General features: G+C 29.1%; 1 protein-coding gene across 5 annotated transcripts; it reads left to right on the forward strand.

Annotated features, from left to right (window-relative positions):
- Nucleotides 1-2,864: 2,864 nt before the first annotated feature.
- Nucleotides 2,865-6,077, forward strand: LOC123300167 (ankyrin-3-like). 5 transcript variants are annotated; one of them, XM_044882673.1, is made up of 3 exons: nt 2,865-3,014; nt 3,082-4,936; nt 5,036-6,077. In XM_044882673.1, exons 2-3 carry the CDS (start codon nt 3,092-3,094, stop codon nt 5,720-5,722), a joined length of 2,532 nt encoding a protein of 843 aa, XP_044738608.1. In that variant the 5' UTR covers nt 2,865-3,014; nt 3,082-3,091; the 3' UTR covers nt 5,723-6,077. The 5 variants fall into 5 exon arrangements, with proteins under 5 accessions (XP_044738608.1, XP_044738610.1, XP_044738611.1 ...); XM_044882675.1 differs by having other exon boundaries at nt 3,082-4,915; nt 5,015-6,077; XM_044882676.1 differs by having other exon boundaries at nt 3,082-4,547; nt 5,043-6,077.
- Nucleotides 6,078-15,530: the final 9,453 nt, after the last annotated feature.

Raw genomic sequence — 15,530 nt, forward strand, 5'->3', positions numbered from 1 at the left:
AGATAGCTATACACGCTTACTTTATATGTCTTTCTACAGCTATATACGTGCCTACCATAGATAAAATAATAGTAGTGCCTACTTTATCTGTCTCTCCTCATCTATATTGTAACCACAATGTTAAGAGTTCTACAAAGTCCAAACGATTCTCTCTTATATGTCTCTCTTAGTGGAGTCAATGAGTGTTTTTACTTGGAAGTCCTCAGGAACAGCTCCGATTTTGATGATTTTTTTTTCAGAACGATTCTTTTTGTATATTATTTAAAATCAGAAACATTTCAGATGGGGGAAATAATCTGGAGGGGGAATAGCCAATGTCGTGACTGATATATCGACTCCCAGCCTAAATCGCTAATGATAGAAGTTTCAAATTTTGAGAAATTATTGATTTTATACTGTAAATGTCACATAAAAAAGGATTTTTCGAAATTCATCCCCTAAAAGGGTGAAATAGGGGATGAAAGTTTGTATGAAAATATATAAAAACCGTCATTTTTGAGTTCATTTCTTAACCGATTTTAAAAATTCTTTCACCTATATAATGCTACATTATCAGCAAGTAAAATGGGCTATATTTTATTTCCAAAAAAATTAAGGTTCCGTAGCAAAAGTTAAAATCAATTAAATACTGAAACCGACATTTTTGAGTTCACTACGTCACCGATTTTAAAAATTTTTTCACCTATAGAATGCTATATTATCAACAAGTGACATGGCCGAATGTTCTTTTCCAAATTATTCGGGATTCGCACTAAAAGTCATGGTCAGGACAATCCATTAAATAGTGAACATAAGGGAACTTAAGAGAATTGAAGACTATAACGTGGATAACTATTAGTTATTTATATTGTTTAAACAATATTTTTGCAACTTATGTAAAAAAATTCATTCTTGCGTGATTTTTTTCCACGCACACCAAAAATTGATTTTAACTTTTAGTGCGGAACCCTAACTTTTTTGAAAATAAAATACAACATATGTTACTTGCTGATAATGTAGCATTCTATAGGTGAAATAATTTTTAAAATCGGTAACGTAGTGAACTCAAAAATGTCGGTTTCAGTATTTAATTGATTTTAACTTTTGCTATGGAACCTTAATTTTTTTGAAAATAAAATATAGCCCATTTACTTGCTGATAATGTAGCATTATATAGGTGAAAGAATTTTTAAAATCGGTTAAGAAATGAACTCAAAAATGACGGTTTTTATATATTTTCATACAAACTTTCATCCCCTATTTCACCCTTTTAGGGGATGAATTTCGAAAAATCCTTTTTTATGTGACATTTACAGTATAAAATCAATAATTTCTCGAAATTTGAAACTTCTATCATTAGCGATTTAGGCTGGGAGTCGATATATCAGTCACGACATTGGCTATTCCCCCTCCAGATTATTTCCCCCATCTGAAATGTTTCTGATTTTAAATAATATACAAAAAGAATCGTTCTGAAAAAAAAATCATCTAAATCGGAGCTGTTCCTGAGGACTTCCTAAGAAAGCCTGTTTTATGTATTCATTGACTCCACTATCTTTAAAAACTTATAAACTAACAGAGAATATAAGTCTGTGTAGACAAATGTTTTAACTTTGGTGTTAACCATAGAGGTAATATAAGATAGAGGCGTAATAGCATAGGAAACGCAATAGCTCCGTATACTTAGCAGATAAAATTGTTATTGATTATAATTCAATGTTTAAATTATTATTTAATTAGAATTTAAAAAAAAAGAAAATGTTTTACGGAATATTATTAAATGTTAATATACTTAAATTGATTGTTATATATTATGTATGAAATTTGTCGTGCTTTATATAAAATAAGTAGATATTTCCGTTTTTCTAATATCACGATTTTACGTTTAGGATTCAGTATAAAAATTTTAATAAAATACGCCTTGGTCCAAAATTTACGATGTGATGAATGACAGAGAAGACTGCCAGTTATTTCCTATGTGTCCTTGTCTAATCTATTGTCATTGGCTAGATATTGTTTACATTACATAAAATCTCTATGCATCATATGATTATAACATATGACTATGACAAGGACACATAGAAACTAACTGGCAGTGTTCTCTCTCATTCATCATATTGCATCCACTTACAGACTAGCATATCCCTCCCGTTATCTATGTATAATATTCTATGATTTTACTAAAGGCAATTAATTTTGAGGTTCTATAAAATGTCAAAAAATAGTCAAAAAAGTCTTGACCAAGAAAAAATAAAAAAAATATACTCAAACACAGTAAATCGTCCATCCTGCACTGGAGTCTGGTGGTCTAAGGATGTAATTTCATGATGACGCTTGACGCTGGCTTTTGAGCTTCGTTACACTTGACATAATTAAGTCATTTAAAAACTTAAATAAAATACATTAAAACATAATTTTTATCAATTTTATGGCTAACATAAAAGTTTATTCAATATAAATTTAAAACAAACATACCAAAAAATCAAAAAATCTCGACTGCGTTAAATCAAAACTAAAAATTACACTGGCTCAAATCTTCTCCCAATAATGGGCTTTGACTGTTAAAATTGCGGTATAAACTACTGAACTTATTTTTTCTGTTTATAATACTTATATGTATTGAGTAATTGATATTTGAAAAAATATCTAACGCACTCTCTTCTTCAAATATATTCCATAAAAAAAACTGTCAATTTTTGTGTAGCGTTAATGTTCTAAATAAAATATTAATTAAGAAACTTACCTATTCTTAAAAGTACTATCCACGAACATTTTGTCTATTTCACATTAGCATAAAAATGGCGAACATTCTTACTTGTATATATAGAGCACTAACGTGCGTACGTCTTCCGTCATACTATGTCTTATGTGTGATGGCCTTTATACATTTCAACAATCTACAGATTCATTTTGAGAGAAAATAGATAATATGGAAAAAAATACTTATTTGATATATTTTTCGCCACGTCAGAGCAATTAATTAAAAGGAAGTATGTGCAAATATGTGTATTTTAAAATCTGATTAAAATCTTGTGGTAAAATGGGAAATATAAATTATAATATGTTGAAATGTTATTAATTTAATAATGTTATAATTTTTAGTGCTTTAATTATGGATAATCGGGATATAAGGTGCCGTTTAATTAATGCGATTCGTAATGGAGAACTGGAAACAGCAAGGGAGTTAATAAATTCTTACGGGCTGCCATATTTAGAATCATTGTCAAAAGGATATGATTTACTTTGTGATGCTCTTGTTGATAAACATTCGGAGATTGCTAAATTACTTTTAACAAGCGGCTCTGAAGTCAACAGTTATCAAAACTCTTCTAATACTCCCCTTCATTTTGCTGTTAAAAATGGTGACATAGAAATTATAAAGATGCTTCTAGTCAGAGGTGCTAATATTAATGCTCAAAATATCTTTGGCGTAACTCCACTCCATGAAGCGATTGAAAATAATGATCAAGAAATTATCGAATTACTGTTAAAACATGAAGCTGATGTTAATGTTAAAAATCGTTATGGTCGTACTCCACTTTATGATGCGATTAAAAATAATCGGTTAGGAATTACTGAATTGCTTTTAAAACATGAAGCTGATGTTAATGTTAAAAATTGGTTTGGCCAAACTCCACTTTATAATGCGATTCAAAATAATCGATTAGAAATTACTGAATTACTTTTAAAACATAAATCTGATATAAATGCTATAGGCATAGACAGAAAAACCCCACTATTTAATGCTATTGAAAAGGAAAATTTAAAAATTACCAAGCTACTTTTAGATAATGGAGCAAATGTTAAAGATTTTCCCAAGCTATTGAATATTGCTGTTAATAGGGGATGCACGGAAATCGTTGAACTTCTTTTGCAACATAATGCTAATGTTAATGTTAAAAATCGTTATGGTCAAACTCCACTTTATGATGCGATCCAAAATAATCGATTAGAAATTACTGAATTACTTTTAAAACATAAATCTGATATAAATGCTGAAGGCAAAAACAGAAAAACCCCACTATTTTATGCTATTGAAAATCAAAACTTAAAAATTACCAAGCTACTTTTAGATAATGGAGCAAATGTTAAAGATTATCCCGAGCTATTGAATATTGCTGTTAAGAGGGAATGCCCGGAAATCGTTGAACTTCTTTTGCAACATAATGCTGATGTTAACGCTACCGATATAAACGGTAACACAGCATTGCTTTTAACTGTAAGTGATTGTTATGAAGATTCTTATAAATCTCTTGATAGAGATTCTTATGTTAATATAAAGAGGAAAATTACTAAACTGCTTCTTAATCATGGTGCTAATGTAGACGCTCAAACTCGAGGTGGTAAGACGCCACTTCATTTTGCTGTCTACAATGGATATTCACAAGTTGTTGAAGTTCTTTTAGAATATAATGCAAATGTCAATGTTAGAGAAAAAAAAAATCTCGAGACACCACTCCATATGTCTGCACGAAGAAAAAATGTAGAAATTTGTAAAATTCTTTTGAATAAAGGAGTTGACGTAGATGCTGGGGAACGGAATGGATTCACAGCGTTGCACATTGCAACACTAGAAGGTTCCAACGAGATTGTAAAACTATTGCTTGAACGTGGTGCTAAAGTTGATTCTAAAAATAAATGTAATTCTACACCCCTGTATATCAGTGCTCAAAAAGGACATCAGGAAATCATGGAAACTCTCTTGAAATCCGGTGCTGAAATTAATTTTAGAAGAATCGATGGCGATACAGCACTCCATACTGCTTCTTTCGAAGGGCATGTTAAAGTTGTTACAACTCTCTTGGAGTATGGCTGTGATATTAATTCTAGAGACAAGGTTGGCAAAACAGCACTCCACATTGCATCTCACGAAGGGCGTGTTACAGTTGTTACAACTCTCCTGGAGTATGGCTGTGATATTAATTCTAGAGACAAGGTTGGCAAAACAGCACTCCACATTGCATCTCACGAAGGGCGTGTTATAGTTGTTACAATTCTCCTGGAGTATGGCTGTGATATTTATTCTAGAGACCAGGTTGGCAATACAGCACTCCACATTGCATCTCACTTGGGGCACGTTAAAACTGTTACAACTCTCCTGGAGTATGGCTGTGATATTAATTCTAGAGACCAGGTTTTCAATACAGCACTCCACATTGCATCTCACTTGGGGCACGTTAAAACTGTTACAACTCTACTGGAGTATGGTTCTGATATCAATATTATGACAAGAAGATATCTTACACCTCTTGAATATGCTAAAACTGCTGAAACTATTGAAATTCTTAAACGCCACATAGTTCAAATGAAAACCGCAAATTTATATGTTAGTCAACGAAATTTGCTTTCAGTTGATGGAATTTCCTTTCCTGATTTTCAGGAAAAATGTGAGAATGAAATAACAAGCATGAAGAGCGAGAAGATGAATAATTATAATATTTCATTTTATGATATCTTGACAAAGAACACTGATTCATTAGCAATATGTTTGAGGAATGAAAATATAGTGCAGATTCTAAAATTAGACGACTATAAAACAAAATTTCCAATATATGGAAGCATGATAAAAAGCCGTTTCAGAAATGGTATGAAAAGAAAAGAGTTACTTGATCAAGGGAATAAAATTTTACATTTTCTTTTTGCCTACTATCTTCAATTACCACAAGAATGTACTGAAAAAATATTTAGTTATTTGAGTGACGAAGATTTAAAGATAATCATCGAAAAAATTAAAGATAAGTAGACGCTCCTGGAAAATTTCATTTGAGTTTCTTACGTTTGAATTTTACGAGTGAAGCCAATTTTCTCGATAAATAACGATTTTACACGAAAAATTATTTTATTTATGGTAATCTTTTTTCATGTAAATTAACATTTATCGAGTTAATTAACCTCTTTCATAAAATTCTAGAGGGTAACCTTTGCGAAAGTATTGCTAGGAGTGAAAATTAAAGTTTTACGGGGACATACAGTCGCTACTTAGTATTTACATTACAATGTACTTCGATTAACGCAAACCTTGATGGCCTAAAATTACAGATGTAAAATCCACTAATACCAAATTTGTATTTTAATTTAAAATAAATTTTTACAACATATTCAATTTTTTTAATTGTACAATTATTTTTTTATTTTTCGAAGCAGATATAAAGCAATAGAACTTTCCTATTAAGAAATCCTAAACGGGTAAACCGATTTTAATTTGTGTTTTGTTTCGTTAAGGTAATTTAATGGACAGTGTTTTTAAATATGTTTCAAGTGCGAGTTCAGGGTTCCGTACAAGGAAAAACTAAAAATTTGCTCGCAAATACAATAGGGTATTCCACTATTTTTGAAAAAGTACTTCAAAATGTTGATACCACCAAAAATTTATTTCGGAAAAATACACACGCTTTCTTGCCAAATACTTAAATTAAATTTTAAACCTGTCAAAAACGCGGGCATTCAATTTGATGACGTAATATGGGTATCATTATACGAAATAACACAAATAAGTTTGACAGATATATTCATAGACATCTGATTATATAAATATAAATACTTATTATCTATGGATATATTATACCCAGCTGTCTACACCGAATTAACTCATACCACTATGACATCACAGCAGGGCTTACCTGCATTTTAGGTCACGTGATATACAGTTTAAAAATTACGATTTTTAATATTTTAAAATCGAATCATAAAAATGTGCTTTTATGACTCGAAATCAGAATATTTAAGTATATTTTTACATAAATTTTAATTTTTCAAATTTCATGATTTATTTTTGACTAACGATAATACCCTATTTATCATTTTTTCTCCAACAAATGAATAACTTGAAATTTAAAATGGAAAGACTGGAACATACAAAAAAAAAATAATACAATTGCTTAATTAAAAATTTTTTATTTATAGAAAAACACCAAGTATCAACAATATTTAAAATTTGCGCAGCCACAAAACAGGATAATTAAAGTTTAAGAAAGAATAATTATGCCATATTTTATTCATAAGCCGGGATATCAAAGATCGCTTTACACCCGTCTAAAATCTGATCTCTCTAAAGCGATCAACCGTTTACGGCCATGTTATTATCTCTATGAGTTAGTCACATACAGTTTATTTCTCCGTGACCCGGACACCCGTAAACCGTAAAATTTATTGTTTCATAATTAAAATAATTGCGCATAAATAACGCATTCGAAAATTCTTTGCAAAATTATTGCGTGTCTATTCGTTGTCGATAGATAACACAGATCTGCGACCAAAAAACTGCACAGGATTTTTTTACATTTTTTTTATAGATTTTGACCTCCCAAAAACAGGAAAATTATTCAAAACATTCTATCACATAGGTTTTCATAGATATTAGTAACAGCATAAACTAGTCTTAAAGTATTATTATTGCACAATACAAATTAAATTAGCTTCGCCTCCAATGCGGTTATTCTGTGCATATGGAAGAAAACTAACTATAACCATTTGGCCATTACCTTGGAAAGAATCAAATATCTGGACCATCAAGGGATGGTTTGTGGGGACTTCAAAATACTCACGATGCTTTTGGGTCAGCAGGCAGGCTATAATAAATACGCAAGCTTCTTGTGCTTATGGGATAGTAGAGCCAGAAAATAGCACTGGATTAAAAGTGATTGGCCACCCCGAGAAACTTTAAAACCTGGGGAGAAAAATGTTATCAATACTACTTTGGTGCCGCCGCGCCAGAAAAAGTTTTGTTGCCACCTTGTTTGGATAATTGAGATACTATATGTCCATGGTTGAGAGTTGTACATGATTGGTCCATGGTCATATTGTATAGGCTTTATACAAATAGATTTAATTCATTATTACTGAGTTGGTTGTATTGCACTGTATTGTGAACATGACCTTCATTATTATAAAATCTTCCCAAACGATTCCCAATTGAATAAGAATAGTTTTAATGAAAAATAAAACTTAACATTTACACAAATTAAAAAAAACAAAATTATTGTCAATGAAGTAACATTTGAATATTGCCGCCATTAATATAACCACAAAAAATCAACTAAAAAATAAATGTAATTAATAAATTAATTATACTTTCCCAAATGATGAAACCGTGTTTAACGTGATTCCCAAATTAATTAGATTAGTCTCCATGTAAATTATTATCAAATAACGTAAAAATGGTGAAAATTTAATTTTTTACCTTCTAAGTATACGCTTTGAAGGACTAATTAATTAAATGAAAACTAATCAGTTCTAAATAATAAAATTATATTCCTAAATCTTCCCAAACGATTCCCAATTGAATAAGAAAAGTTTTAATGAAAAATTAAACTTAACATTTATATAAATTATAAAATAAATTTTTTAGTAATATTTGAATATTGGCGCCATACTGCTATATAACAATTAATGGTTCAGGTGTACGGTTAATTAACATAACCTATCAATCAACTAAAAAATAGGTGTAATTAATTAATTATACATTCTCAAACTCTGAAACCGTGTTTATCGTAATTCCCAAATGATTTTCTTTCGAATAACATAAAAATTAAGTGGATTTAATTTCCTACCTGCTAACTATACGCTGAAAAAAGAATCATTAATTACAGGAAAACTAATAATTCCCAAATTCTAAAATTATATTCCCAAATCCTCCCAAACGATTCCCAAATGAATGGAAATAGTTTGAGTGAAAAATAACAATTTTGTCTGTTATCTATACGGAGCTATAGTTAGTGTTTGTGAAACAGAAAGGTTAACAAAATGGCAAATAATTCATTTGATAATATAAAGAATTCTTTATTAATCAGTAAAGAACACATTAAACTTGAAGAAGAGTTACACACAGAATTAATTATTAAAGATGAAACGTTAGATGACAATATTGTAATAGAAGTTGGACGAATTAAAAATGAAAACCCGGAAGAATGCTGCAATGATAGTGTTATAAGTTTAAAATATGAACCTAATGAAAATGATAAACAATTGTGCACAGTTAATTACGAAAATATTAAAGTTGAAAAAGAATTACATACAGAAGTGATTATTAAAAGTGAAATATTAGATGAAACTGTTTTAGTAGAAAAATCATTTTCATGTGACATTTGTAATAAAACATTTACTATGCAAAGTTATTTAGTTAGGCATAAGTTTATTCATAGTGAAGAAAAACCATTTCCATGTGATATTTGTAATAAACGATTTACTCAGCGAATTTCCCTAGTTAGACATAAACGGATTCATAGCGGAGAAAAACCATTTTCATGTGATATTTGTAATAAAACATTTACTCAGCAAAGTAATTTAGTTGGACATAAACTTATTCATAGTAAAGAAAAACCATTTGCGTGTGATATTTGTAATAAAACATTTAATCAGCAAAGTAATTTAGTTGGACATAAAAGGATCCATAATGGAGAAAAACCATTTCCATGTGATATTTGTAATAAACGATTTACTCGTCAACATCATTTAGTTTCGCATAAACGCATACATAGTGGAGAAAAACCATTTTCATGTGATATTTGTAATAAAACATTTACTCAACAACATCATTTAGTTTTACATAAAAAGTTTCATAGTGGAGAGAAACCATTTTCATGTGATGTTTGTAATAAAAGATTTACTCAGAAAAGTGATTTAGTTAAACATAAACATATTCATAGTGAAGAAAAACCATTTTCATGTGATATTTGTAATAAAACATTTACTCACCAATATTGTTTAGTTAGACATAAACGTATTCACACCGGAGAGAAACCATTTTCATGTGATGTTTGTAATAAAACATTTAATCAGCAAAGTCATTTAGTTAGACATAAAAGGATTCATAATGTAAAAAAAACCATAAATGTCACAGATTATAGTTTTTAATTTAAAACAGATCTGCAACTCCCTGTAAAATTTTTACTATTTTCGTTCTCTGAAGGTGCCTTTCTCCAGGTGGCTCTACACGTTATATTCGTGTAGGGCCATCTATTAGTTTTGATAATAATTTATCCATTTCAATGGTTGTTGGGGAAACAATATATTTTATATATTATTTTAAATAAAGAAACAATACGTCTTTCAAAATTCGTTTGCATGTATACGGAGAGCCAGTGACCAATTTAAGGTTGTCATCTCAATACCTATAGTTGATCTCACTCATATTCTCCTATTACAAAATATTAAATTTTGAAGTTCTAAAATAAAGCTCCGCGATCTTAGCACCTCATGTGCGGAATTTCGATTGACCAATTATACCATCTGAAAGGTCAGAAATTGGTCATTAAAGGTCAGTTGGTCTCATTAATTGGTCAGCATCAGAAAATTTTTTATTAAAGATTAAAGTTTTTCAAGGTCAATTAATAAGTTTAGCACCTCATTCGCAGAAAAAATAAAAAACTTCACCTATGCGCGATCGGGAAGCATTCGCTGATAATTGGTCGGCTAATATAAATAATTGGTCAGTTTAATTTAATAATATCTGGATCACCGAGCTTCGCTCGGTTATTCGCCAATAGATGTCAGCAAGAGTCATATTTTTCACTTTAGACTACTCAAACGCCTCCTTTTTGTTATGTTATAATTTGCATTGTATATCATTAACTACGTTATACACCAATAGATGTCTGATGAATTTTTCATGAAAAGACGGATTAAACGACATTTCTGATAAATGAAACCTAGCTAGATCGACTTATCGCCCCAAAAAACCCCTACATACTCATTTTCATGAAAATCGTTGGAGCCATTTCCAAGATCGTTGATATATATATATATATATATATATATATATATATACAAGAATTGCTCGTTTAAATATATAAGATTAAAAAAAATTAAAAAAGTTGTCTCTGTCGTAACGCGCATGCTTTGAGCCGGAGGGCAGTGAGTACTTACACACAGCTCTTCACTATAAGAGTAGGGGAAATATTTTTTTTATAATTTTTTTTTTTTATATGTACTACTATCCCTTGTATCCCCTACTCTGTCTGGTTTATAGTGAAGAGCTGTGCGTAAGTACTCACTGCCCTCCGGCTCTGATAAAACCTTCCGGCTCAAAGCATGCGCGTTACGACAGAGACAACTTTTTTAATTTTTTTTAATATTAAATTAAACTGACCAATTATTTATATTAGCTGACCAATTATCAGCGAATGCTTCCCGATCGCGCATAGGTGGAGTTTTTTATTTTTTCTGCGAATGAGGTGCTAAACTTATTAATTGACCTTGAAAAACTTTAATCTTTAATAAAAAATTTTCTGATTCTGACCAATTAATGAGACCAACTGACCTTTTATGACCAACTTCTGACCTTTCAGATGGTATAATTGGTCAATCGAAATTCCGCACATGAGGTGCTAAGATCGCGGAGCTCTAAAATAAAAAAAAATGCTTAGTTGCGTTAAAATTTGAAAACTTTTTAATAGGAGAACATGTCCTATAGTTTATCTCACTCATATTCTCCTATTACAAAATATTAAATTTTGTAGTTCTAAAATAAAAAAAAATGCTTAGTTACGTTAAAATTTGAAGCTTTTTAATAGGAGAACATGTCCTATAGTTTATCTCACTCATATTCTCCTATTACAAAATTTTAAAAAAATACGTATTTTGCTTGCTTTTTTGTTGTGCATGCGTAAATTTATTCTTGTTAAATGAAATTTCATAAGATTTTGTAATAGGAGAACATGTTATTTCATAAAAACAAAAAAATTAATTATGTTAGTAAAATTGATTTCTCCGGCATAATAATTGCTTAATTAATTAAAAATTAATCGGGACAATGCCGGATACCCATATAACCCAAGGCGAGTGTTCTACCCACTATTCCAACTTTGACATGTCTTAATAATCAACAATGTAATAAACATACCTTTTTCTCACCTATTTTGAGTAAACTTGTTTTCTTAAACTTAGTTTTTATTTTCTTTTACTAACCTTTTTTATTAAACTTATCCATTCCGTATTTCTTTTTACTTATCTTTTTCCAATAAACTTACCTATAAATGAATAATTGTAGTAATATTATGTTAAAAATGTAGGTTCTGTTTGATATTCCTGAAATCGATGTAAAGGATAAAAGATAAAGGTAGGTATAATATTGCATATTAATAATTAAATCAGAAATATTGATAAAAACGTTATTTTATTATTATATATATTTGTATATATTTCATCAAAAATAAATATGAATGAATCAAAATGGCATTTTTATACAGTATAAAATCAATTTTCTGGATTACGTTTTCATTTTTTCTAAATTAATATAAATAAATAAAAATCGTTATAAATTTTAAATTTTGTTTTTATTTTTTAAATTTTCTATCCTATTTTTTATTTCAGAAAAAAATTATCAATTTATAAATAATTTAGTAAAGGTAAGTATAGATAATTATATGATTATACATAATCCAGTTAGCTGTGTGGATATAGCACTTGCCTATGAAGCCAGAGTAACCTAAATCATTTTTGAATAGGAAAACATGTAATAAGGTTTATCTCACTCATATTCTCCTATTACAATATATTAATAAAATTGTAGTACTAAAATTAAAAAATAGCTTGGTTACGCTAAAATTTGAAAATTTTTAATAGGAGAACATGTCATATAGCTTACCTCCATCACATTCTCTCTCCAATTACAAAATATTAAAAAAATACTTATTTTGCTTGCTTTTTGTTGTTTGTTATTAAAATTTATTCTTGTTAAATGAAATTTTAGAAGATTTTGTAATAGGAGAACATGATATTTCACAAAAAAAAAGGAATTATTTTAGTCCCACTTTCTTAATTATATCATAAATCACTCTTCTGTCAGGGGTGGGAATTAAAATAATATAAATCTTACTTATTTATCGCTTATGGTTCTCCATAACAATTATCTAAAAAAGTGTCAATTTCTCGGGATAATAACTTATTTAATTAAAAATTTATTCGAAACAATACTAAATACGAACCGAGGTTTTCTATAACCAAAGCCGACTATGCTTACCACTACCCCATCTTTGACATATTATCGTATCAATAATGTTATATATAAAGCTTTTACTCACCTTTTTATACCATGTATATATGAAATATACATAGTATTATAAGTTTAGTCCCAAGTTTGTAACGCCTAAAAATATTGATGCTACAAAAAAAAAATTGGTATAGGTGTTCATAAAATCACCTAATTAATCCATTTCCGGTTGTCCGTCCGTCCGGGGTCACGATTACTCAAAAACGAAAAGAGATATCAAGCTGAAATTTTTACAGCGTGTTTAGGACGTAAAAAGTGAGGTCAAGTTCGTAAATGAGCAACATGGGTCAATTGGGTCATGGGTCCGTAGTACCCATCTTGTAAACCGTTAGAGATAGAATAAAAGTTTAAATGTAAAAAATGTTTCTTACAAAAAAATAAACAACTTTTGTTTGAAACATTTTTTTGTAAACATCACTGTTTACCCACGAGGGCGTTAATTAGGTACAAATTTTATAGTATGTATTAATATCAAAGTGAGCATCTTTTGTTATTTACGTGACGTCAAAAAAAACAAACGAGTGCGCATCAACACTTGCGCATTATATGAGAATATCAGTTAAATATGTCAGATATGTATGTATGTGAAATGTGACAGAGTTATCAACACTGCCTTTACATGGTATTTCAACAATTAACTCAGTCAATTGTTTGTTTTCACTTGTTCTAATTAACTTATTTTCTTAAACTTACTTACCTATGAATAATTAATTGTTATTTCATAAAATAAAAAAAAAAGTAATTATATTAGTCCCACCTTCCTACTTATGTCATAAATCAATCTTATGTCAAGGGGTGTGAATTAAAATAACATAAAATATACTCTCTTACTTAATTAATAAAAAAAATTTCGGGGCCAAGCTAGATACGAATAGACGTGCTTTGTAACCGGAGACGACTGAGCTAGCCACTACTCCACTTTGGACATATTATGTTGATCAATAATGTACTATATATAACTTTTACTCAACTTTTTACGATAAACTTATTTTCTTAAACTTAGTATTTATTTCCTTTTACTGACCTTTTTTCATTTAACTCATATTAAACTTACCCATTATGAATTTCTTTTTACTTACCTTTTTTTCAATAAACTTACCTATACATGAATAATTGTAGTAATATTTTGTTAAAAATGTAGGTTCTGTTTGATATTCCTGAAATCAATGTAAAGGATGAAAGATAAAGGTAGGTATAATATTGAATAATAATAATTAAACCAGAAAAATTGATAAAAACAATAATTGATTATATATATTCATTTGTACATTCCTTGTAGAAATAAATCTGTTCTGGAAGTCAGAATATTTAATTTGAAATTCAGAAAAAGAATATTTAAAGTAAAACTATCTCTGAAAATATCAAATAAATTATTAATCAATCATTTAATGACAGTAAATGGTAATTGATTGAGACTCTTTCGGAAGAAATATTCTGACTTCCAGAACAGATTTATATTGCACAAGGGATATTTCACCCAAAATAAATATGAATGAATAATAATGGTTATTTTAAACAGTATAAAATTATTTTTCGGGATAACGTTTTCATTTTTTCTAAATTTTCAATAATTTTATCCTGAATTTTTTTTAACAGTTCTTTGTTAAATTTTATTTTGAATTTCCTTGGTGGAAAAAATATTTGAAAAAAAGATAAGTCTTAGGAAACTCTGAAAAAGTCTCAGAAACTTCAAAAAAATATTAAGAACTCTGAATTAGACTAGTACGAAAACGTTGAGAAATTCAAAGTTCCTAAGACTTTTTCATAATTTCTTATTCTTTCGTCAAATATTTTTTCCACCAGGGTTTGTTGAACATGTTCTCCTAATATAAATATTTAAAAAAAAATTCATGAATAATTTTATAACATTTTGCAATAAGAGCATTAATTAAATAACGGCGATGTTATTTTTTTACAAATTTGTTTCTACTTTTTATCGATTGTGAATACGTTTATGTTTAACTAAATTACTTTTCTCATTAAATGTTTTATTACAAATATCACATGAAAATGGTTTTTCTCCGCTGTGAATACGTTTATGTTTAACTAAATCACTTTTCTGAGTAAATCTTTTATCACAAATATCACATGAAAATCGTTTTGCTCCACTATGAAACCGTTTATGTACAACTAAATCACTTTGCCAAGTAAATGTTTTATTACAAACATCACATGAAAATGGTTTCTCTCCGGTGTGAATACGTTCATGTCTAACTAAACAATATTGGTGAGTAAATGTTTTATTACAAATATCACATGCAAATGGTTTTTCTTCACTATGAATATGTTTATGTTTAACTAAATCACTTTTCTGAGTAAATCTTTTATTACAAACATCACATGAAAATGGTTTCTCTCCACTATGAAACTTTTTATGTAAAACTAAATGATGTTGTTGAGTAAATGTTTTATTACAAATATCACATGAAAATGGTTTCTCTCCGGTGTGAATACGTTTATGTCTAACTAAATCACCTTTCTGAGTAAATGTTTTATTACAAATATCACATGAAAATGGTTTCTCTCCGGTGTGAATACGTTTATGTTTAACTAAATTCGATGA

This window comes from Chrysoperla carnea, chromosome 5, assembly GCF_905475395.1.
Source record: "Chrysoperla carnea chromosome 5, inChrCarn1.1, whole genome shotgun sequence".
Taxonomy (NCBI): Eukaryota; Metazoa; Arthropoda; class Insecta; order Neuroptera; family Chrysopidae; genus Chrysoperla; species Chrysoperla carnea.